At 41.4% G+C, this 22065-nt stretch overlaps 3 protein-coding genes across 13 annotated transcripts; 2 read left to right on the top strand and 1 right to left on the bottom strand.

Moving 5' to 3' along the window:
* The first annotated feature begins 961 nt into the window (after positions 1-961).
* On the top strand, positions 962-3276 carry LOC109523435 (small nuclear ribonucleoprotein Sm D3). Of its 3 annotated transcripts, none has more exons than XM_019882590.1 (4): positions 962-1090; positions 1930-2069; positions 2469-2661; positions 3051-3276. In XM_019882590.1, exons 2-4 carry the CDS (start codon positions 1944-1946, stop codon positions 3113-3115), a joined length of 384 nt encoding a protein of 127 aa, XP_019738149.1. In that variant the 5' UTR covers positions 962-1090; positions 1930-1943; the 3' UTR covers positions 3116-3276. The 3 variants fall into 3 exon arrangements, with proteins under 3 accessions (XP_019738149.1, XP_019738150.1, XP_019738151.1); XM_019882591.1 differs by having other exon boundaries at positions 963-1087; positions 1928-2069; XM_019882592.1 differs by having other exon boundaries at positions 970-1008.
* A 774-nt stretch (positions 3277-4050) lies between these two features.
* On the top strand, positions 4051-15660 carry LOC109523431 (calcium/calmodulin-dependent protein kinase kinase 2-like). Of its 7 annotated transcripts, none has more exons than XM_019882580.1 (18): positions 4054-4137; positions 4232-4360; positions 6654-6948; positions 7223-7540; positions 8703-8750; positions 9379-9432; positions 9600-9651; positions 9741-9874; positions 10244-10280; positions 10423-10444; positions 10539-10627; positions 10840-11039; positions 11206-11259; positions 11332-11405; positions 11503-11590; positions 11725-11856; positions 12155-12252; positions 13162-15660. In XM_019882580.1, the coding sequence occupies exons 3-18, from the start codon at positions 6715-6717 to the stop codon at positions 13232-13234; spliced, it is 1707 nt and encodes a 568-aa protein (XP_019738139.1). In that variant the 5' UTR covers positions 4054-4137; positions 4232-4360; positions 6654-6714; the 3' UTR covers positions 13235-15660. The 7 variants fall into 7 exon arrangements, with proteins under 7 accessions (XP_019738138.1, XP_019738139.1, XP_019738141.1 ...); XM_019882585.1 differs by lacking the exon at positions 4232-4360 and having other exon boundaries at positions 4059-4137; positions 6654-6729; positions 6825-6948; XM_019882584.1 differs by lacking the exons at positions 4054-4137; positions 4232-4360 and adding an exon at positions 4708-4764 and having other exon boundaries at positions 6654-6729; positions 6825-6948.
* A 1956-nt stretch (positions 15661-17616) lies between these two features.
* LOC109523443 (oocyte zinc finger protein XlCOF6-like) lies at positions 17617-21923 on the bottom strand. 3 transcript variants are annotated; one of them, XM_019882612.1, is made up of 4 exons: positions 21217-21923; positions 20653-20711; positions 18877-20553; positions 17617-17876 (listed from the first exon to the last, which is right to left on the bottom strand). In XM_019882612.1, the coding sequence occupies exons 1-4, from the start codon at positions 21335-21337 to the stop codon at positions 17814-17816; spliced, it is 1920 nt and encodes a 639-aa protein (XP_019738171.1). In that variant the 5' UTR covers positions 21338-21923; the 3' UTR covers positions 17617-17813. The 3 variants fall into 3 exon arrangements, with proteins under 3 accessions (XP_019738171.1, XP_019738172.1, XP_019738170.1); XM_019882613.1 differs by lacking the exon at positions 17617-17876 and having other exon boundaries at positions 17891-18964; positions 19217-20553; positions 21217-21920; XM_019882611.1 differs by lacking the exon at positions 17617-17876 and having other exon boundaries at positions 17891-20553; positions 21217-21922.
* Between the last annotated feature and the right edge of the window lie 142 nt (positions 21924-22065).

Raw genomic sequence — 22065 nt, 5'->3', positions numbered from 1 at the left:
ACGAGTGATTTGATAACTGCTAGGCAACATGTTGACACTTAACAGTTTTTTTCCCCACATATTATTCACCAGTACAGCCAAAACAAAGGGCTTGTTTTATCAGGTCAAATATGAGACCATATGCCTGCAACGGGGCGGCTTTCTGAGTCACATTTGTAGACACAGACTCCAACGAAAAAGAGACACGCACACACACAGCACACATCAGATTGCACTACAGACCACTCAACGAGAGGTGTTTACAGAGCAGCCCTACACTGACGCCAGCTTTAGAACTTAATGCAATGGAAATCAAATGTAGTCTTATTTGATGATCGCTTTTATTGTGCCATTACACTTTTTGTTTCCTCATTAAAAATCCATTGAAAGTCTGGCATTAAACAACATTTATGCGCCTCACAGGGACACGTTTCCCGGGAGTGACACACGTGACCATCTTGGTTAGCGCTGCAGTACAGCATATGCAATATTTCTATGCTTTATTCATTTCTTGCACTCTTAAGATATACACTCATACTCTTTAGTATAATAATTTAACTGCTGAAATTGACACTGGCAAATTTTTCACATTTCCCCCAACAAACTTTCTAAAATTAACAACAAAATATGTCCCCAAACCACATCGTAGGTCGTTTTTGAGCAAACATTCAAGATATGTAACATATCGTACATGTACTGTAGTTGGTGGTGGTTTGAGATTTTGGCCCTTTTACTCAATACTGCCATCATCTGTTAGGTAATGCTGCTCGACAAATCTTAAATCTGAGTAAAGGTCATTTTGGATTTATAATGTGCATTTATTAATTGAGTCAGATACAGAACTATATTTTTTTCAGTTGTGTGCTGTTCCATTATAAAATAAATCAGTGTGAAAATCAAAATGGATTCAGAAGAGGGTAATGGTTTAAAAAAAACACAAGTCCCACAATGCACTGTGCTACTAAACCGGAAGTATTTCAAAGTGCTGGGAGGTGCATTGTGGGTGGGCGGAAAAAGGCTCCAAAAGACGTAAGCGACCGACGAGTGCACGTTGCTTAGTCTTAGGCTAAAACAACAAGTGGAACCTTGTTTCGAAGCAATAATATTCCAGGTAAGAGCAACACAAAAGCTGTGAAATAGATTACGAAATTATTTTAATCTAATTAATGTTGTGTGTGTTTGGCTGAATGAGCACCCGTTGTAATTCATTGCATCTTCCAACATGGCTCCCTCCGTTCATGCTCGAGCTGCTAAAAGATTTACCATTCGCGTTTAATTTAATCGAATCATAGATTCTGGTTTGTGTTCATGAATTTAAATCCTTAAAACTTTTTTTGGGCCTGCTCTTTGTAAGTTTATTACTTTGGTTGAATTCAGTGTTCGCTAGCCGGTTGTAGCCAATTAAGCTAACCTAACACCTGATGGCGTCACATAGTACCTTGTGTTGGCGTTTTAATTAAAAGACCAAATAGCGTGCACAAATTACCATTTTTCAACATCGAATTGTGAAATTGAAGTTCGTTGCTGTAATTAGTTTGCATCTTTTGCAGCGACAGCCGAGAAAAGCCATTCGTTTTCACGAAATTGATTGACGTTATACAAAGACTCGACACTATGAGTTACCCCTTTAGTACAACTAATGTGAATATTTGAGTTCGATGAAGTCCGAAAATCCTAGTTCAGGATTAACCAACAAATGAATCATAGGAGTGTTAGGTTTCTGCTGTTGTCGACTCTTCACATTTGTTGTCACCATGAAACAGCATACATTTACTCAATGAAGTAAGGATGTTTCCACCTGAATGCCAAAAAGTAACAGAATAAATATATTGCTGTATGTTTTCCTTGTTGTCACCATGAAACAGCATACATTTACTCAATTGAAGTAAGGATGTTTCCCCCTGAATGCCAAAAAGTAACAGAATTAATATATTGCTGTATGTTTTCTAGGAAAGTAGCTCAAAATGTCGATTGGTGTGCCCATCAAAGTCCTGCATGAAGCCGAGGGACACATTGTGACCTGCGAGACCAACACTGGAGAGGTGTATCGAGGCAAGCTTATTGAGGCCGAAGACAATATGAACTGCCAGGTGATGCAATGCCACATCATGCTGTTCTTCCTCATAGTTTGTAGAATTAGTTATGCCAACTAACTTTGAAAGCAAGAACTTAATTGAATGAACCGTTGGCTAATTCAAGGGAGACATGCACAAAATCAGCATGACTTGTCTAATCCCTTAACAAAGCCTATATTTTATTTACCTTCAAGACATTTCCCGTGACTTGTAAATTTGAGCTTGTTGTTTGTTCATCTAACTAACTTTGAAAGCAAGAACTTAATTGAATGAACGTTGGTTAATTCAAGGGAGACATGCACAAATTCAGCATGACTTGTCTAATCCCTGAACAAAGCTTATATTTTATTTACCTTCAAGACATTTCCAGTGACTTGTAAATTTGACCTTGTTGTTTGTTCTTCGGCTTCACAGATGTCGAACATCACGGTGACCTATCGGGACGGGCGTGTGGCCCAACTGGAGCAAGTGTACATCCGGGGCAGCAAGATTCGCTTCCTGATTTTACCGGACATGCTAAAGAATGCGCCCATGCTGAAGAGTATGAAGAATAAGAACCAGGGCTCTGGTGCTGGGAGAGGCAAGGCAGCCATCCTCAAAGCACAAGGTGGGTAACACTCTTGGAAACCCCAGTCAGAGGTACCACGTTATTGGAATTGAAGATAGTGGCACGAAGTGGACAGAAATAGGATCTGCACCACACATGCATATTTTAAAAGAGAAAGGACTCCCACTCCCCCTGATTTTTCTCCCTACAAGCAGAAACCTTGTAAAGTCCTCAAAGGGCCAAACTAACCTTCAGAGAGAAAAAATATATAATGCAATAATTATGTTTAAATTATGATTGTGTGTGGATTTAATATGGGCTTTTTACGGTTCCTCTGTGGGTTTATTAGATGCTAGAACTGAATCGTGGGCTTGCTCAAATGCTCCGGTGGATTGATTGTTGCACAGTGCTGTTGTCACTTGCCAATATAATTCTTTTTTTCTCACCAGTGGCCGCAAGAGGCAGAGGGCGTGGTGGAATGGGAAGAGGAAATATGTTCCAAAAGAGGCGATAATTGTTGCAGCCTTTTGCTTTTTGTATAGTTGGTTTGTTTTTGTTTGTTTGGTTTTTTTTTAATCCACCCACCTTCAATTGGTGATCTTGTTCTTGATCGTGCGTGTTGCAATGTATTGCTCCAAATTCATTTTTTAATGAAAAATAAACATTTGAAATTGATATTCTCTTGTTTTTTTTAACCGAACTGAACTTGTAATGTGTTTTTTCTTTTTCCCTTTAAAAGAACATTTCCATCAAGTCACTATCTGAAATTTTTGACTAATTGACTTTTAATTATACAGTACATATGGTGTATAATACCTAATACCATTTCTTCGCTCGCCTAATATCGCCTATTTTTGAAAAATAAAAAAACACGACAGAAGGATAGGGCAGTTGCCTTGAATTCAGCTTTTGTGAGTTATCAAGGTCTGGGTGACTTCGGATCCACACGTAAGTAAAGAAAAAGCACTCTTTTTAGCAAGCTTTTATTTTTTGGTGTTGTCTCAGCACTCTTTTTAGCAAGCTTTTATTTTTTGGTGTCACACTAAGTCAAACATGACGTGGACTATTAAGCTATCGAATGCGGGGTTGCAAATGAAACGCGCACCAATGTTTCTTGGACAAATGATGTTGTGTTCTAAGACTCCAAAGTGCAAAAATAGTTTGGTGTCGGAAGGATCTGTGATGAGGCATTTCAAACATTTTTCTTTGCGTTTATTGAAGCGATTAAGTTCCTTTGTTTACGTCGGTCATATCACATTTTGAGGTTATGAACGATGAAAAGAGACGTTTTTTTGTCTTACTACTGCATAAGTGCGCAATTAAAACGTGCTTTTGTCGTTTTATCTCTTGGAACGGAGCTTCGTCGTAAAACGAGGAGGCCTGGGATGACTCTTTGGAATCGACCTGCACGTTCCCATTGGGCCACGAGGGGAGCCATTGGACCACCGATTGAAGTGGAGATTCCCGAGAGCCAAGTATAAAATTTAGGTCATAAGATAAACAAGATTTGTACAGAAGCCAGCACAGTCTCTCTCGGTGGGCGTCGCTTTATTTCGACTTACTTACTGTCCTCACTCCCGCCTCACTCTCTTTTTCTTTATTTTGTTTTGTCTTGCGAATACTACTTAAGCGTTGTGAGGCACTTGCTCCGTCACATTGCTCGACTGCACTTGGAGCTAGCTGTCACATCTCCACCGCCTCGGATGGGGCGAGACCACTTCATACAATTTCACTGTGTAGGCCGAAAGAACACGACAAGGTAATCTTTTATTTTCCAACCACGCGCGGCCTTTTGCTTCCGAGTTTCTCGTCGCTTTGACACTAGCATCTTTGCCTCCCGTGTTAACATCTGGAACCTCGACCGGGGGAGGCAGCGTCTGCTAACGTTAGCCGAGTTAGCCTAGTGGGACGTTTCGGGTACGATACTTCACAATGAACTATACTATACTCACCATTACGTACAATATATGCTTGTTGTTTAATTGACATTTAGAACAGCTCACCCGGATCAACATTCGTTGCATTATTAAGATAATTAATGGAATGGTTTATGTCGACTTTAATTTGTGTTATTGAACCTAAATTGGTCGTGAGAAAGAGGAGGGCATTGAACGCATCATTGTATCACACGCTAGTGTTGACGTGCAATGGAAACATTCTACAGTATGATCTACCAAAGTATTCACACAGCTGATGTTTTGTAATCCAGTATATGCATTCGTTGTGATATGCTAACAATTACCAGAATACATGTGGTCGAAGAGAAACATTTTTGCGATCTATTGTTGAGGTTTGATTACTGATCAATTCAATTTACTTGGAACAATGACAGTTAATGACCTAGACTGGGAATCACTTCAAATGTGTTTTATATAATCTTAAAACTGTATAAAAATAGTTAATTAGCAGTTATAGTAACATTAGTAGATTTTAATGAATGAATTTACTCATGTTGTCGCCAGGGGATATTTTTTTCTTTTTACCCCCCCTACACATAAGGGGTGTTCGTTCACACGGCAACATTTGCTCCGGTGCAGCGCAGGGGCTGCGCCAATAGAGCGTTCACACGTGCAAAGTTACACCGGTGTAGCCCCTGAAAACAGCTTAAACCGGAGCAAATTTAACCCTGCACAGCGAGAGATTAAATGTACACACTTCCAGTCATGTATGGTTTGTTATGACATTTATTCAGCTGTGATTACATGTTAGTGTTTAAATGAAGTTGGTCAAGGATGCTCATCCGTCCATTTACTGCAGCTTATCCCTTCCATGGATCACTCTCAGGGTCGCCTTATGTTGATCTCATAATGAAGCTGTAGATCCTCCTCTCATCCAGATGGCCTCTGTGTGTTGTACATGTATGTCTTTAGTACAGCGTCCGCGTGCTTACGTTTCATGCTGCAAACTGCATCTGACTTTGTTCGCCACCCTCACACAAGTTCCGCTAATCAACCTTACTCCCCTGTTAGAGAAGGTCAGGCCACGTAATTTTTGGGAGAATAAGACATTAAGTAGACCATCTGGAGCTGGGCAGCAGGTACTTGAAAAGGCTTGAATCAGACGGTTTTCTTCAGATTTTTCCATTTCGGTGCTCTGATCAGAGCGGATCAGTAAAGCTCAAGGCTTCAGACTGATTTTCATATCGTGATAGTTGCAGCCTTTTTTTTAATGTATTTTTTTTTCAAAATCATCACAAGGTATTGTATCAATGTTAGCTATTTCAATGTAGCCTACCATCGATAAAACGTATTGTAATTTCCGTACAACTGGTCAAAGATAGCCACACAATAAAAACTCAATAGTGACCACTCACGACCAGACTCCAGGTCCATCCTGGCTAATGGTTAGCCAGTTAACAGCCATCCTCTCACGTAAGGCTTGAGAAATGGCTACAAAAAAATACATATGTAATTTTTTTTTTTTTCCCAAGGCAAGCAGGTATTGTATTGATTGAATGCTGTGGTATCGTGTGCTCTCTTCAAATCGGATTTGTTACAGTAGCCACTATCGTAACTGTAGCCCTTGTCATCCTTCTCTTGGATATTGTGATGAATGACAAAGGTCTTCATTTTGAGAGCCGTTGGAGATGAAAGGTACGTATGTGGAGGAGGCTGGAAAATAACTCGTTGACGCACTGGAGTCAGAGGAGAACTGAGGAGGCGGATACAGTATAGCCACTTAGATTTGAGAGCGGTCCAGATTTACATCGGTGCTTCTTAGCGTCTGCGAAACCATATCACAGCCTGCTTGCTCAGAGCTGACATGATATCAGCCAAATAGCAGAGACGTGTCCAAGTTAACGGCTCAACATCCCATTTGCAACGGATGGATGGAGAAAGTGGAATCTTCACAGCAACCAAAAGTATTTTATTGTATATTTTATGAATACCAAAATTCAACAGTTTTCAATGTATTTCAAAAAGTTCAACAATAATTGCTCCACCTTGAAACACAAGCTGGCTGACGTCAAAGCACACCTGCGAGTGCTACTCACTTTCCATCCCTGATGGTCATGTGTTAGCATATCACCAGATGTTTGTGTTTTCTCTCAGTCTTTTTTTTAGGCGTCATCCCAAATGATGGACCAGTTGTCAGCGTTTGCGAAGAGGCACCATGTTCCCCTGTCACGTAAGCGCCTGGCCAGCTGCTGAGCCCGTCGCCTCCTGCGGCAGTCATGCACCAGCGGCGCAGCCTTCACAATCGTTCCCCGATCTGCTGTGCAGCTGTCCCGCGCCACCGTTGAGCGCCCACTCCAAAACACCGTCTTCGGACACCATGGAGTCCCTCATTGTGGTCACAGAGTGCGAACCCCGCAGACCATTTGGGGCCCCTGGCGGGGAGGAGGAGGTAGGCTTTAACACACCTAACATCTTACATGTCTCAAGAAGTACAGTGCGATCTCAAAAATGAAAGGCACATTGCATCAAGCAATTCTGAATTCCACCAGAAATGTGTTCGGTGGATGTAAAAAGTCGACAAAGTTCTTCAAATGCCAGGTTTAAAAAAAATAAAATAAATAAAGCCAAGATATGTCTTTTTTTTTGTTTGATTGTTTGAAGGCTTCTGTCTGTTCAATCGAGATTTCTGTTCTTCACTGTCCACTTACTTCCTCACTACTCAGGTCGAAGAAATGGACAGCTCCGAACCGCCGCCCCTGCCCACTCCGTCGTGCGACCTTCTCTCTCACACAGTCGGCCGCTCGGAGGCACTCTTGCCGGCCGGCGAAGAGCAACGAGCACGGCTGAATCTGTCGGACAGGAAACTGTCATTGCAGGAGCGCTCGCAAACGCAGATTTCCCCCTGCAGTTCCCCGGGACTCAACGGCCGTTACATTTATCCGTCGTTACCGTACTCCCCCATCACATCACCTCACTCTTCTCCACGCTTGCCACGCCGGCCCACTGTGGAATCCCACAGCGTCTCCATCACAGACCTCCAGGTATGGCAGAAATTGGCACACTATTACCATTTGATGGATCGGATGTTTGTTCGTCTCTGTGTGCCCTGCGATTGGCTGGCAACCAGTTCAGGGTGTCCCCCCGACTACTGCCCGACGACTGCTGGAATAGGCTCCAGCACGCCCGCGACCCTCGTGAGGATAAGCAGATTCGAAAATGGATGAATAAATGGATGGCCCTCTGCATTCGCCAAAAAAAAAAAAAAAAAAAAAATGGCATTGTTTTTAAAGCATGATGTCGCATTTTAAACCCCTGCCCCAACTCCCATCTTCATTTGTCTCGAAAGCAGCAATGCCACTGGTAAAGAGTGATCTTTGTGGATGCAAAGGTAAGGATTTATAGTCGGTAGACATTAATAGCAAATGAATGAGCTGGAAATTGACATAGAAATTGACATTATAACCCCCCCGACCCTCCACCCCTCATCTCCCGTTAGTTGAGACTTCCTTACCCAGTGATTGGCACAACTAGTAGGCGCCATGTTGTGATTTCTTTGTCGATTTGAATGATTTAACTGCTCTGTCAAACAGACACACCTTTGTTTAAAAATGCAGATAATGGGGAGTTTGTCCTGTATTTTATACTCGGAGCACTTGGAGTCCGCCGCCTGGCTCATAACACTACATTTAAAAATAGCATCTTGCTTAGTCACCGTATCCCTCCGTGGCGAAGTATTCTCTGTAGTCTGGCTTCAGATGCTTCTCAGCAGTGTCTTTGTTCTCATCCGTCTTTGGCACCTGCTGTTTAAAAAAAAAAAAGGGAAAAAAAAGGCCGCAGGACAAAATGTTCTACAAAGCTGCATCATAAGTCTTGTCTGTGGAATCGCAGACATGCCGCATAATAAGCCGAAAATGATTCCGTCAACTCTTCAGAGTTGTTTCAGATTTGTTCCATTTGTGAGGGCGGCTCAGTCCGTGATGTTCCAAATGCTTGTGAACCTTGAATTCTTTTCTCTCTCGAGCCGTCGAAGGCATTTGATTGACGCAAAGCAAGCTTTCATAGAATGTCCTTGCTGATCACATTTTATAAGGACATTTTTTAAAAGCTTTTTTTTTTTTTAAATGCATCTAACTGCTGCATTTATGAGAAAATCAAGCATGTTCTGCTCCTCTTTCTCTCCTGTCTCTTTGGCTGCTCCTCAAGGACTGCGTTCAACTCAACCAGTACAAGCTGAAAGACGAGATTGGAAAGGTATCGTTAAATTTTGTTCCCATCCGCCAACTCCTCTGTCACTTTCCCCCCTCTTTTTCTGTCAAGTCACGTTCATCGCAGAGGACAGGCAACACGCTCTCTGACATCCTCCTTCCCAGATGTCCTCATTTCGAGAGCTGCGTGTGATCCAGCCGGTCCACTGCAGAGTCGGAAGATACCACGAGGGGCTGGTATAAATAGGACTCTCAAAAGAGTTGGGCTGGACTCTGCGGATCTTGCTTGTCAATGTAGATTTACAGCACTGTAAAGTGGAAATGGGTCTTGATTTAAAAATAGTGGATGTAGATAGTGGCATGCATCTAGTCGCATTCATGAGCTTTTTTTTTAACCTCCATTACTATTAGGTGTCATAGATGAGAGCTCTACAAAAAAAAAAAAAACTGCACTATACCAAAAATACGCTCGAGAAACGTGTACACTACTCGCTCCAGTGAAATCAACGGACTTGTCAGCCCTCTCACATTCCTCCATGTTTGTGTATTTGATCTTGTGCGCTATTCTTTGCGTGTTGTTTCCCATAAAGCATCGACAGCTGCTCCATCTCATGTCATTGGCTCCTGTTACACTTTCTGTTTCTCCTCCTCCTCCCCTTCCCGAACTACTCCAGGGCTCCTACGGCGTTGTCAAGCTGGCGTACAACGAAGACGACAACACCTACTATGTGAGTCATTCAAACGCTTGACACGTACGCAACGCAACACGGATGCAACGTGAACGTTTTGTTTTCACTCGCTTCGTGACTTTGAAGGCACAATTCTTCCAAAAATTATACTTTAGAGTACCCATGTTGATGGTGTGTCATTTTTTTTCTCCGTTTAATCCATCCAGGCCATGAAGGTTCTGTCCAAGAAGAGGCTGATGAGGCAAGCAGGTTTCCCACGTAAGTCCGCATCCAGATAGCGTCCATAACTCCTCAGCACATTCTGATGTTGTTTGCTACGACTATCGATGTATTTTCTCCCCATTCAGGACGACCGCCACCTCGCGGTGCCAGAGCGATTCCTGAGGGCCCCCCTCAGCCCAAAGGGCCCCTGGAGCGGGTCTACCAAGAGATCGCCATCCTGAAAAAGTTGGACCATTCTAACGTCGTCAAATTAGTAGAGGTGAAGGACACTTTGATTGTTGGTAAATATTATAGTCCGAATACATTGGTAAATATGAAATGCTAAGGATGCTATGACAAAAAAAATAAATAAATCGTGGGGGTTGAGAGGGAGAGGGAAATCACTTGTTTTTCACAATTTCATTGGATTAAAATTTGTCAGAGCCATATCCGAAAAACACATTGTGTATCATACATAAGCCCGAGTTGACATTTCATGATATGAAAATGTTATTTAATGTCATTGGGTGTCATGTTACGTTATAAAACAAAGACTGTTAAGACTAATTCTATTTATGGGCTGAATGCATTCATTGTGTGTGTGTTGTGTGTGTGTTTTCATTTTCATCTCTGTGTGATTCGGTGCCAGGTTTTGGATGACCCCAGTGAGGACCATCTGTACATGGGTATGTCGTGGCCCCGACAACCTTACCTTCTGCGCAAGACAGTACATGCACATACATACAGGATCCATATAAAATTATGATGATTTTTCCACTTGACGGGACCGCAAATCATTGCTTTACTAATCACGTGTTTGTGTTACAGTGTTTGAACTGGTCAAGCAAGGGTAAGCTTCAGCCTCTCCTTTTATTTTTAACGGTTGTGACACCGGAGTGAATTCAATGTTGTTAGTTTTGATTGCTAATCGCGTGTGTGTCTAGGGCTGTGATGGAGGTGCCGACAGATAAACCCTTCAGTGAGGACCAAGCGCGCTTTTATTTCCAGGATCTGCTCAGGGGAATCGAGTATTGTGAGTCCCCACACACATCCTGGTTTTTTTTGACCCAGTCTCTCACTGCACGTTAGTTTGAATGACATCAAACGCCCCCCCACCCCCTTTTTTTTTTAAACATACATTGAATGCAGTACCATATAAGCAATTACGATGAATTTATCTACATTGTGAAGTCTGCAAAATTCATGCCGTCACGTGGAGGATAATGTCACATTCCGTTTTCACAGTGCATTATCAGCGAATCATCCACAGAGACGTCAAGCCCTCCAACCTGCTGGTGGGAGAGGACGGCCACATCAAGATCGCCGACTTCGGCGTCAGCAACCAGTTTGAGGGAGCGGACGCTCTCTTGACAAGCACTGTGGGAACACCGGCCTTCCTCGCCCCTGAAACACTGTCGGAGACCAGGAAAAACTTCTCCGGCAAGGTAAAGTAGATGGCAGATGACTCACGGGCGCCCTCTGGAGGTGATGGGCAGTAATACAAGATCATTTCCTGTTGTAAAAAAATAATAATAATTTTAAAAAATGCAGTTATCATTCATACAGTCTGGTCTCATATACTAATATGCACGTTGTTTAATATTCCTACAGGCTTTGGATGTTTGGGCAATGGGTGTGACACTTCATTGCTTTGTCTTTGGATCGGTGAGTTAGTGCATCATTTTAGTGAGGATCGTTTGAAACCAAAAAGTCTGTTTATTTGTTTTCCATTTTCAGTGTCCATTTATGGATGAACGCATCCTCAATCTGCATCAGAAAATCAAGACACAGCCAGTGGAATTACCTGAACAGTGAGTTTGTATTTTTATTTTTTTATTTTTTTAACAGTGGCTTGTGTGGTCACGTTTCCAATGAAGATCCAGTATAAAAGTCATGTTGTCTCAACAGTGCCGACATATCAGATGATCTCAAGGATTTGTTGCTCAAAATGCTGGATAAGAATCCCGAAACCAGAATATCAATTCCACAGATTAAGGTAAATAAAATCTGAACGTTTTACTGATAACTCTGCAGGACTTCAATCGGATTATCATCTTTTGTCCGAAGTCAGTTTTCGTGTTGTTTTCTCGGACCCAGCGGAGTATTTTCGATTGCTGATTTTGTGTTCAGGTGCACCCGTGGGTGACGAGACACGGCGCAGAGCCCCTCCCACCAGAAGATGACAACTGCTGTACGCTGATTGAGGTGACTGAGGAAGAAGTGGAGAATTCAGTGAAACACATCCCGAGCCTGGCAACAGTGGTACGTACGCCACATGCATCCTTGTGGCTCACTCCATAAACTGAATGATGGACAAAATACAGCCTGATAAATTTAGGCTGTGGATATTTTTTGTTTTCAAATTTACATCAAAGCGTTTTCGGGAAAGAAAGAAAATTAACAAGAAGAGTCCAGTTGCCTTGATTCAGCTTTTGTGATCACCTGGTTGACTGAGAAGCTACACATGAGTATATACAATGGTTCCCTATCTCGTGGTCCTTGTGTTTTTTTGTTATTGTTTTTTTTTTTTAATTCATGCAGTGCTGTATTCAATTGTCAGATTCTGGTGAGAACCATGTTGCGAAAGCGCTCCTTTGGGAACCCCTTTGACTGGGCACGGAAAGAGGCATGCAGTAACTCGTGCACTTCAGGACAGACGTAAGGACACACACTCACATGCACACACTCAAGTCAAATATTGGACATCCTTGTATCACTAGCCACGTGTGATACTGCAATAGTGAGTTCTAGATAAACGACGGGACCAGAAGCGGTATTTCTCAACAGTTTCAAACTTTTAAGAGTGACTTCTGAACCGAGCAAAATGTCTTCGCTCACCCAAAGAGCAGCATCCCGTGAAACGATTTAACAGAACATGAGACCATGCGTCATGTAGCGCATGAAGGCAAAATTGTTTCACTTCATTGAGCTCTCGCCACAATTTTGAAAAGCATGACAGAGTTCACTTTTTGTCTGGGAAATCATCTGCTTAGTCCTCGGTACCTCCAGTAGCACCATAGCTTCTGTTTGCTTTTTGTAGAAATGTAAGAAATTCAGTGCCATCCAAGCTTTGATAAGACAGGACAAAAGTGTCCTTTGCTCGGCGGACATAGATCTGACTGTTATCCGCATAGCAGTGGAAGGAAATACCAAATTTTCTTAGGATGGAACCTAAGGTCAACAAATACGATGAAAACAGCAGGGGCCCCAATATAGAACCCTGAGGAACACCATACGACAGAGGGACAGAGTGGGACTCGGAGCAGCCGAAAACTGCCATTGCCAGTGATAACCGTCCCACGGTAATGTTCTTGACAGAAATGTGAAAATATGGAAAGTCCAAATAAATTGTTCTGGAATTGAATTTTTTTACAGAACTTTTACAGAAAATCTTGTCGTTTTATCCAATTTTGTCCCTTCATCTTGTCCAAAATCTGGCCAAGACCCTCGAGCGCTGATGTCTTTCCGTCGTGGCTCATTTTCCTCTGCGCGCGGTTATGCAGTCCAAACATCAGCTGGTGGCGTTGCCTCACTTGTCGTTGCATGGCTGTGTGTGCACTCCTAAAGGAAGCAGCAGCCTGCAGACAGTATGAGGAACATTGAGCCGCCCTATGTTGGAGAAGACGAGGCTCTTTCCTGATGCAGTAGTGTGTGTGTGTATTCTTCACAACATCCCTTTCATCGTCACTTTTCTACTTTGTACTTTTCCGGGGAGGTGGAACACGCGACGGTGAGAAAACGAGCGGGGTCGTTTATAAGGCAAGAGCGTGCTAACAGTCCCCTTCTCTTTGCATGCGTCTTTTAGCGTTAGCATGCTCAGTCTCAGGCTTATGTGTGTCATATGCTAGTTTAGAGCAGCCCCCTCCCTAAAATTCTTGCTCCTTACTTGACAACTCTTATCAGGTATGCTGGGAGGGTTGGGCGGTGGTGGTGATCACGGCACACACTTTTAGGAAGTCAGGGATTAGTTCTCGGTCTTCACCACCACCTGAAGTTTAAAAAAAAAAAAATCACTCTTGCGAATGAGTGGTACCATCTCATGTGACATATTGTATTGAAAGAAGTATGGCAGGGAGTGCTGAATTGTTTACTGACTGCATGTGTTCCTTGTGGATTTCGAAGCTATTCGACTTTTTTTTTCTGACATTCCATTTACTAACATTTAAAAAGCTTTAAGATCACTCGGTGTAGTGCTTTGTGAACAATCAGACTCTTCTTCATTGCTCCATACAAAAGTGGAGAGTTGCAAGGGGCATAGTGCTTCTGTTGAATCTTTTTGGATGAAAGGAACTTCATATAGGGGAGGGTCCCAAAAGTCCCCATACATTTTTTTTTCAACTATTCAGATTCAGATTCACTATGCGCACATACACTCCATTGCAATCGCTGTTTCTTTTTTTTAACGTATTTTCGATTCACCAATCCTCAAAGCCGGCATTTTTTTTTCCTTTGGTGGTTCAACTATGTTCATCCTCATTGGTTGAGTTTCAAATTGCGCATCAAAGATTGATTGACAGGGACGACATGATTGAAATTTTCATTTTCATGGCGCACTTTTGAACAAAACTGGAGCGGAAAGGTGCAAAGGGACTTTTGGGACACGCGTTATGTATAATCTCTTTTTGATTCTGTCGTGTTTGTAATGTTTCAACTACACGTTAGTCCTCCAATCATTTGGAATGATGACACTCTTGCTTCTTGAACCTCAAGTGAAACTAGTGAATGTTCTTATTTGTGTTTTTGTATGTAAAAAGAAAAAAAGCACTGATGTTCATTTACAATTGCACATTTTAAAAAGACACCCAAAAAATTAGACTGTGCATAAGTTTTTTATTTTATGTAAAGCAACTGGAAAAAAAAACTTTGACTACATTTTGAAATAGGTAATGCATCTGAAGTTTTTTTTTTACACAAATCAAAATCTATGCATGACATATCTAGAGGAAAAATTACAATGAATAAAATTTAAAAAAAACAAACAAGATGTGCCATGTTGGGGGTGGAATTTCTAACTAATATTTATTAGCTGTGATTTTTGTGAACCTTTTTTTTCACATTTTGTTCGCTTCGTTTCTGTTTTCACCGCATTAGAAGCAGATGGAATTACCGGATGTGTATAATTAACATGTCAATATTATATTTAATGCGCCTACACAAGAATTATTTCAGCACTAATGTGTGCTCAATGTACACGAAAGGGAAACTTCTTTCATATTACTCTGTGCTGCGAGTCAAATTTGTATTCTTTCTTTTTTGTTGTTGTTATTTGTTTTAAACATGAGCACTATGCATTAGTGTTTTTTTCTACTCTTAGTGCAATTTACGTTTTGTGTCAAGTGCGAGCACTACAAAGGAGTTATTTGGGCCACAATGGATTTTTTTTGGGGGGGGGGGATAAAAAGCCCGAATCTTATGACTATGAAATCTAGACACTTTTTAGATTCTGTCCGAAAAAGATTTGATTGTGAACCCTCCTCCTTCTATCTATCTATCTATCTATCTATCTATCTATCTATCTATCTATCTATCTATCTATCTATCTATCTATCTATCTATCTAATCTAATCTAATCTCCTCATGGCCCGAATACTCAAATTGCTCAGAGTGCAATGGCTCACAGCACAAAACAATGATAGGCTGCTGCTGCTGCTGCAAGTAATCCTAATAATGATTCGTGAGAGATATTCCAAATATACTCTCCATTATCGGTCATGTTAAGTAACAGTGAAGGTGAAAATTTGAATGTTTTTGGCGCTGATGAATTGCCAAACAGTATTTTAAACTTGTTTTATTATGAAACATTTAGAAGTAAGTAAGTACTACAAGGAATAAGGTCATGGCTTTAATTTCAACGTATGAAACTATCAGTAAGTTTGAACTATTTCATAAAAAAATGAAAAATAAAAAAAGATAAAAACTATATGGGTATTTATCTCTTCAAAGTGCATGCAAACACAATTATCCTCTGTAATGTCAGCATGAGACGCCCTTGGCAACGACAACAGGACTTTATTCTACACATACTGTATCTTCTTAAATGTTTGAATAAAAATATGACCACCTTTACTTTGGCTCCATTTGGATTATGTAATGTTGTGAAGAGGCGGCACATTGTTCGACTGGTTAGCACGCCCACCTTACAGTACAGAGGTGCAGGGTTCGATTCTGCCTCCGGCCTTCCTGTGTGAAGTTGGCTTGTTCTCCGTGTGCCTGTGTGGGTTTTCCCCACATTTCCCTCCCACATTACAAAAACATGCATGACTGGAACAGTCTAAGTCAGACCCAGGCATTTTACGGCCCGCGGGCCCTTATTGCTCTCACTGACAGTCGAAGAGTTGCTTGGAATTAAGAAAATAAAACAATAGTACTTCCCAATTTTTTGGTTTATTGGATATAAGAAAAAAATAAAAACTACTTTAAAAATTTTGCGTAGTGCGTGGACGAAAACAGCACGACTTTTACTTTGAAACCTGCTTACGATGTCCGTGCGTCGTTTACGTACAGGTACAGGTGATTCTGATTAGTTTGTGGTGAGCCGGTCGCCGCCTTGAAGGACTCGAATGTGACTCGGCATTACGCGACGAAACATGCGGAAAAATACAGACTTGGAGAATTTGACTGAGGCTGGGAAAGCGCAGTTATCCGAGGTTTGGCATGCGAAGCTAGAAAAACAACAAGGCTATTTGACCGAGCACCACGCAACCTGTGAAGCGGCAATTAGGAGCAGCTTTGTGATAGCCCACAACATCGCTTCGAACACCCAAGCCATTTTTCGGAAGGGACTTTGGTGATTGGTGGACTATGCAGCGCTACTATGCCCGGAGCAACAAAAGAAGCTCAACAAATCCAGGTACAGACCCTCTCTTACTGATGAGCATCTGTCATGTGCTGTTATGAGTTATGTTACATTATTACTGGCATGCGAAGACATTGTGGTATCTTCAAGGAAAGTTACAATCTGAAAGCGTTGTGGTGTTCATGTTCCTGAAAAAGTTACAAATGTTGCACAATTACAATTGTTTTGCTTAATTGGTGTGAGGTGTGGATTCACCAGAACATTTTCTGTAGTCAGAGAGGGGTAAAAATATGTCATTTATCATGGTTTGATGAAACTAAGGATGAACTTTTTAGCCATAGAGTGTGAACCCCCAATATTCATGGGGGATAGGGAACAGGTCAGCCTGCGTACAGTACAGTTGCCTGTAGATGTATTTAGCATCGCCTTGGGCTCTCCACCCGATAAATCGAAACATTACCTTTCAGAGTCAAAGTTATATTGACAAGACTTGTAAATTAATAATTCCTCAACTCATTCCCAAGTGCAAATCAGTTTTCAAAGTAGGGTTAGGGTTTCAAAGTCGTTTTGAACTCGAGTCCCACTTCTGTTCAAACTACTGTAGTTTCAAACGGTCGCCATCTTCTGGCCTGTATGTGAATTGACGTCGGGGTGACAACTTCTGGCCATCTAAAATCAATATCGAGAAATTTTTCGCGAACTAAAATGTTTGTCATTTTCCATATTTTGGGGGGTACGGACGTCACGGAAAGAAAGGCATTTGAAGAGCTGCACTTTATTCAGAGCCACATCCAGTGACACTTTTTCAACTCACCATAAAGAATCAAAGTTTCATGTTTTATAGCACGAGTGCTAATTCTTAACACTTGTCCACAGGACACATACTGTATTAGAAAATACTGTACGATACAATAGATGAAATTCAAGGAGGTCGACAGAAAACAAGAAAGTTGACTATTTACAATATATGGCATTGTAATATTAATTTTTACGCTGGAGAACCCAAGAACCCTTTTCTTCTTTGGAAAATTATGAATTATACATTAAATGACTGCTATAAATTCACTGAACACCAAAATGTATGTGGGGGTTTTTTTTTCGATTTTAACCCTTTATTCCCTAATTTAGGATTAGGGCGAAATTTGACCCTTTGGGATTTAGGGATATCATTTTCGAAAAATCAGAATAACAAAAACTGTCAATAAACTATTTAAAATTTAAGAAAATAATCAAATACAGAGCTACATTGAACAACATATATATTTTTTGTTTTATTTGTTGCATTTTAGAACTGGATTTTGAATGTACAAACACACTTTAGCCAATGGAAACAAGAACACAGGGACAAAATCACTGCTGGGAAAAAAAAAACAAAACAAAACACCATTGGTCCTTCTTATCCAAAAATCTGTCACACCTCTCACTAGACATTGTGATCGTCTTTGAAACAATTTCTTTTGTGGTTAATGCAGAGAGGTACTGCACATTTTTCAAATTCACCACCCTCACTTTCATGCGGTTGAAACAATTCATCCGAATCACTATCGCTGTCCAATTCTGCGCCAAAGTCACTATCATCAGCTTCATCTTGTTCCAATACTTGTCTTACAGTGTACTTTCTCTGTTGCTTTCCCTGTCCTAAAGAGCAACTGGCCATACTCCCTGAAAAGATATAGGTATTTATTAGTCCCTGTACCTTTTAGTTGAGTAAAATACATTACCGGTACACAAATGAACGAATTTCAAGTCTTTAGCCAAATACAAGACTGTCACCATTCTCTGTGACATAGTCACCAGAACCAATGTGGCTGACATTTTTTACCCCATTTCATACAATAAAATACATGCTGATTCATATCGCGCTTTCACGACAGCTGCAACTGTAACAACGCGCTGAACAAAACAGTTAACATAAAGTAAAATAATAAACACAACATAAAACACGGACAGTAGTGCAACCCTAAATATACACCCAAACTGTCATTTTTGACCCATTGTTTTTTGAACTAGCTTAGAGTTGCTAATTGCCCTCGGTATGTCTTTTTAAGATTGACAAAGCAGTTAATAAGTTTGTCACCAGTGGGTTTTTGCATTTATGTGAATTGCTCTGTGCAGACAATTGTTGGCCACAAATTGAGCATGGAAAGTGTTCCTTAGCGGTGGGCATTATTGGTTGTCTTCTTTCTTTATTTTTTTTTTTTAAGTTCTGCTCTATAATCGTCGGCTTAAACTGAACAGGCAAACGGTTTATTTCGACTGTGCGTGATTGCATGTTTTTTTAAGCTGTAACTTGCGGTGAAATTGTGACCACAAACTGAGCAGGGAAACGGTTTCTATCCAGTGTGGCTTCTTGTGTGATTCGTTAAGTGTTGCCGTCGATAGAATCGTTGACCACAAACTGAACAGGGAAAAGGTTTCTCTCCAGTGTGGATCATTGTGTGTACTTTTAAATAATTCTTGGTAGAGAACCTTTTACCACAAATTGAACAGGCAAACGGTTTCGTTCCCGTGTGTGACACTGCATGTTCTTTTAAGTTGGCCCGCGTCGAGAAATTGTGACCACAAACTGAGCAGGGAAAACGTTTCTCACCAGTGTGAGTTCTTTTGTGGATTTCTAAAGTTCCCCGGAGAGAGAATCTTTTACCACAAACTGAACAGAGAAAAGGTTTCTCTCCAGTGTGGCTCATTGTGTGTACTTTCAAATAACTATTGGTCGAGAAACTTTTACCACAAACTGAACAGGCAAACGGTTTCTTTCCTGTGTGTGACATTGCATGTGTTTTTAACTTGGCCCGCGTCGAGTAATCACGACCACAAACTGAGCAGGGAAACCGATTCTCTCCAGTGTGTCTTGTTGCATGGATTTTTAAGCTGGAACGAGTAGAGAAACTTTGCCCACATACTGAGCATGTGAAAGGTTTCTCACCAGTGTGAGTTCTTTTGTGGTTTTCTAAGGTTATCCGTTGACAGAATCTTTGACCACAAACTGAACAGAGAAAAGGTTTCTCTCCAGTGTGGATCATTGTGTGCACTTTCAAATAACTATTGGTGGAGAAACTTTTACCACAAACTGAACAGGCAAACGGTTTCTTTCCTGTGTGTGACATTGCATGTGTTTTTAACTTGGCCCGCGTCGAGTAATCACGACCACAAACTGAGCAGGGAAACCGATTCTCTCCAGTGTGTCTTGTTGCATGGATTTTTAAGCTGGAACGAGTAGAGAAACTTTGCCCACATACTGAGCATGTGAAAGGTTTCTCACCAGTGTGAGTTCTTTTGTGGTTTTCTAAGGTTATCCGTTGACAGAATCTTTGACCACAAACTGAACAGAGAAAAGGTTTCTCTCCAGTGTGGATCATTGTGTGCCCTTTCAAATAACTATTGGTAGAGAAACGTTTACCACAAACTGAACAGGAAAACGGTTTCGTTCCCGTGTGTGACACTGCATGTTTTTTTAAGGTTGCCCGCGTTGAGAAATTGTGACCACAAACTGAGCAGGGAAAGGGTTTCGTTCCCTTGTGTGACACTGCATGTTCTTTTAAGTGTGCGCGCGTCGAGAAATTGTGACCACAAACTGAGCAGGGAAACCGTTTCTCTCCAGTGTGTCTTGTTTCATGGCATTTTAAGCTGCAACGAGTAGTGAAACTTTGCTCACAAAATGAACAGGAAAAAGGTTTCTCTCCGGTGTGGATTCTTGTGTGTACTTTTAGGTTGCCCCGTGAAGAGAGACTTTTACCACAAACTGTGCAAGGAAAACGTTTCCCAGTGTGCAAGAGAATATGTTTTTTCAAATGGGACTCGTAGCCAAACGTTTTCCCACATCGAGAACATTTCCAGCCTTTGCTGTCATTGTGACATGTCACATCACCTTCAGACTCATCAGTGTCAGGAGTGTGGGACTTTGTGTCATCGCTATCTGATACGGGAGTGAAGCGGCTGTCTGCGTGTGATCCTCCACGGTGCTCGCCATCACCTTCTGTTTTCATGGGCTGACTTGAGCTGCAGCTTGAAGGTTCTGTCCATCGGTTCACCTCATATTGACCTTCATCTTCATTTTTTAATGGGACAGCAGTCATCGGCAACTCTGTGAGATCCTCCTCCTCCTTAATGTATGGGAAGTTGTCAAGTTGAAAGGCCTTCAGGTCCACCACCTCCTTCTCCTCCTTCACTTCAGGGAACTCTGGCTCCTTCTCCTCCTTTACTTTGGAGAACTCTGGCTCCTTCTCCTCCTTTACTTCAGGGAACACTGGCTCCTTCTCCTCCTTTACTTCAGGGAACTCTGGCTCCTGCTGCGCAGGACTAGCATTTTCTTCACTGATGTCTGCAGGACACAATATACACGTGGTTTGTCTGTTGTGGCTTTAACTTGTGAATTTTTCTTAAGATTTAAGTCATCAGATGGGCCAGAGAAAAACACATTTATATTCAAAATAATAATCATGACAAAGTAAAGCGCTGTAAAATAAATACCCTCCAATTCCAAGACTAAGACGGGTACGGATAAAAACATTTTGACCACGTGGTTTAAAACCACACTTTACACGGCCCGCTAAAGCAGTCAGTGTGCCTGCTGATTTTTTTTTTCTTTTTTTGCGATGTGGCCAGTGACAAAACCAGAGTTTGTCACTCCTGCAGAGGGAGCCCGTATCACAAAAGTTTCAGAACCACTGCTCATTCTAGGCTGGTTATGTATGAATTCATCTCCATGTGAAATACACAGCAAACATTCAAGCATTTTAAATTGGAAATAAAAAAAAATCGTGAGCTGTGCACCACCAAAATAAAACGATTCTAATTAGTCAGTATTGCCCAAACAGGAGACAAACCTGCTTTGTTCACCGCTTGAGGGTGCTTGCAAACAGCATCCAGCAGTTGACGTTGTTGCTCCTTCTCTTCTTGCTCTCCATAAAGCTCCTCTTCGTACTTCTCGGTCTTTACCGTGCGCATTTTCACACGAATACTGACGGCACTTTAAATTCGCACTTGACGTCTGCCGACCTAATTTGTCGAGAACAACCTCGTCTCCTTTGTTAGCGGCTAGCGAGCTAAGCTAAACTAAGATAAGTTACGCAAGGCTGAGAAACTTCGACGAGCATCGAGAGTTGACTTTCATCGGTCACAAAGGTGTAATAATGATGTGTGATGTCAAAATATTGACTGGTTTGAGCACGTTCAAGACGTACGATTTAGCAAAGCGGCTGTAGTTGAGTAGAAGAAAAAAAAAGAACGGAAAATGTAGATTTGCAACGAGGTATCTACGGCAACTCCAATTGGACATAATTAGTTGAATCAACACACGCGGCGACATATTTAAAGTAGAATAAGTTCGAAACTATTCTTTAAACTTTAGAAAATACAAAAGGGAAGTCGCAACCCATACAAAAAAAAACTAATTTTAATTGGACAGCATTGGAGAAGAATAATCAAATCTCAGAAAATAACAGCTTGACATCCCTGAAATAGCTAGAAGTATGCATTTGGGGGTCTTGTACATGATTGTGGTGAACGTGATTTGCAGTGACAGGACGCTATATATGACATTTTAATTATAGTATTTAGTAAAGTCGCAGGCGCAACGAATCAAAAACCAATATTTGGTTCACTATTTTGCTGTGATTTCCATCCATGAGTTGAGAGAGATAATGGTGCGGAAATTATCCAGTTTTGATGTGTCA

The sequence above is a fragment of the Hippocampus comes genome, unplaced genomic scaffold (genome assembly GCF_001891065.2).
Source record: "Hippocampus comes isolate QL1 unplaced genomic scaffold, H_comes_QL1_v1.1 scaffold437, whole genome shotgun sequence".
Lineage (NCBI taxonomy): Eukaryota > Metazoa > Chordata > Actinopteri > Syngnathiformes > Syngnathidae > Hippocampus > Hippocampus comes.
This window is presented reverse-complemented; position numbering and strand designations above follow the sequence as displayed.

Bases quoted from the DNA above. Each gene is read 5' to 3' on its own strand.
- LOC109523431 (XM_019882579.1), top strand. From the start codon at position 6,715: ATGTTCCCCTGTCACGTAAGCGCCTGGCCAGCTGCTGAGCCCGTCGCC. The intron at 9,875-10,243 runs GTGAAGGACACT...ATTCGGTGCCAG, and splicing joins ACGTCGTCAAATTAGTAGAG to GTTTTGGATGACCCCAGTGA. The intron at 11,040-11,205 runs GTAAAGTAGATG...ATATTCCTACAG, and splicing joins GGAAAAACTTCTCCGGCAAG to GCTTTGGATGTTTGGGCAAT.
- LOC109523443 (XM_019882611.1), bottom strand. From the start codon at position 21,337: ATGCGCACGGTAAAGACCGAGAAGTACGAAGAGGAGCTTTATGGAGAG. The intron at 20,712-21,216 runs GTTTGTCTCCTG...TGTGTCCTGCAG, and splicing joins TCAAGCGGTGAACAAAGCAG to ACATCAGTGAAGAAAATGCT. The intron at 20,554-20,652 runs GAGGAGAAGGAG...CCTGAAGTGAAG, and splicing joins CAGAGTTCCCTGAAGTAAAG to GAGGAGAAGGAGGTGGTGGA.
- LOC109523435 (XM_019882590.1), top strand. From the start codon at position 1,944: ATGTCGATTGGTGTGCCCATCAAAGTCCTGCATGAAGCCGAGGGACAC. The intron at 2,070-2,468 runs GTGATGCAATGC...TCGGCTTCACAG, and splicing joins AAGACAATATGAACTGCCAG to ATGTCGAACATCACGGTGAC. The intron at 2,662-3,050 runs GTGGGTAACACT...TTTTCTCACCAG, and splicing joins AGCCATCCTCAAAGCACAAG to TGGCCGCAAGAGGCAGAGGG.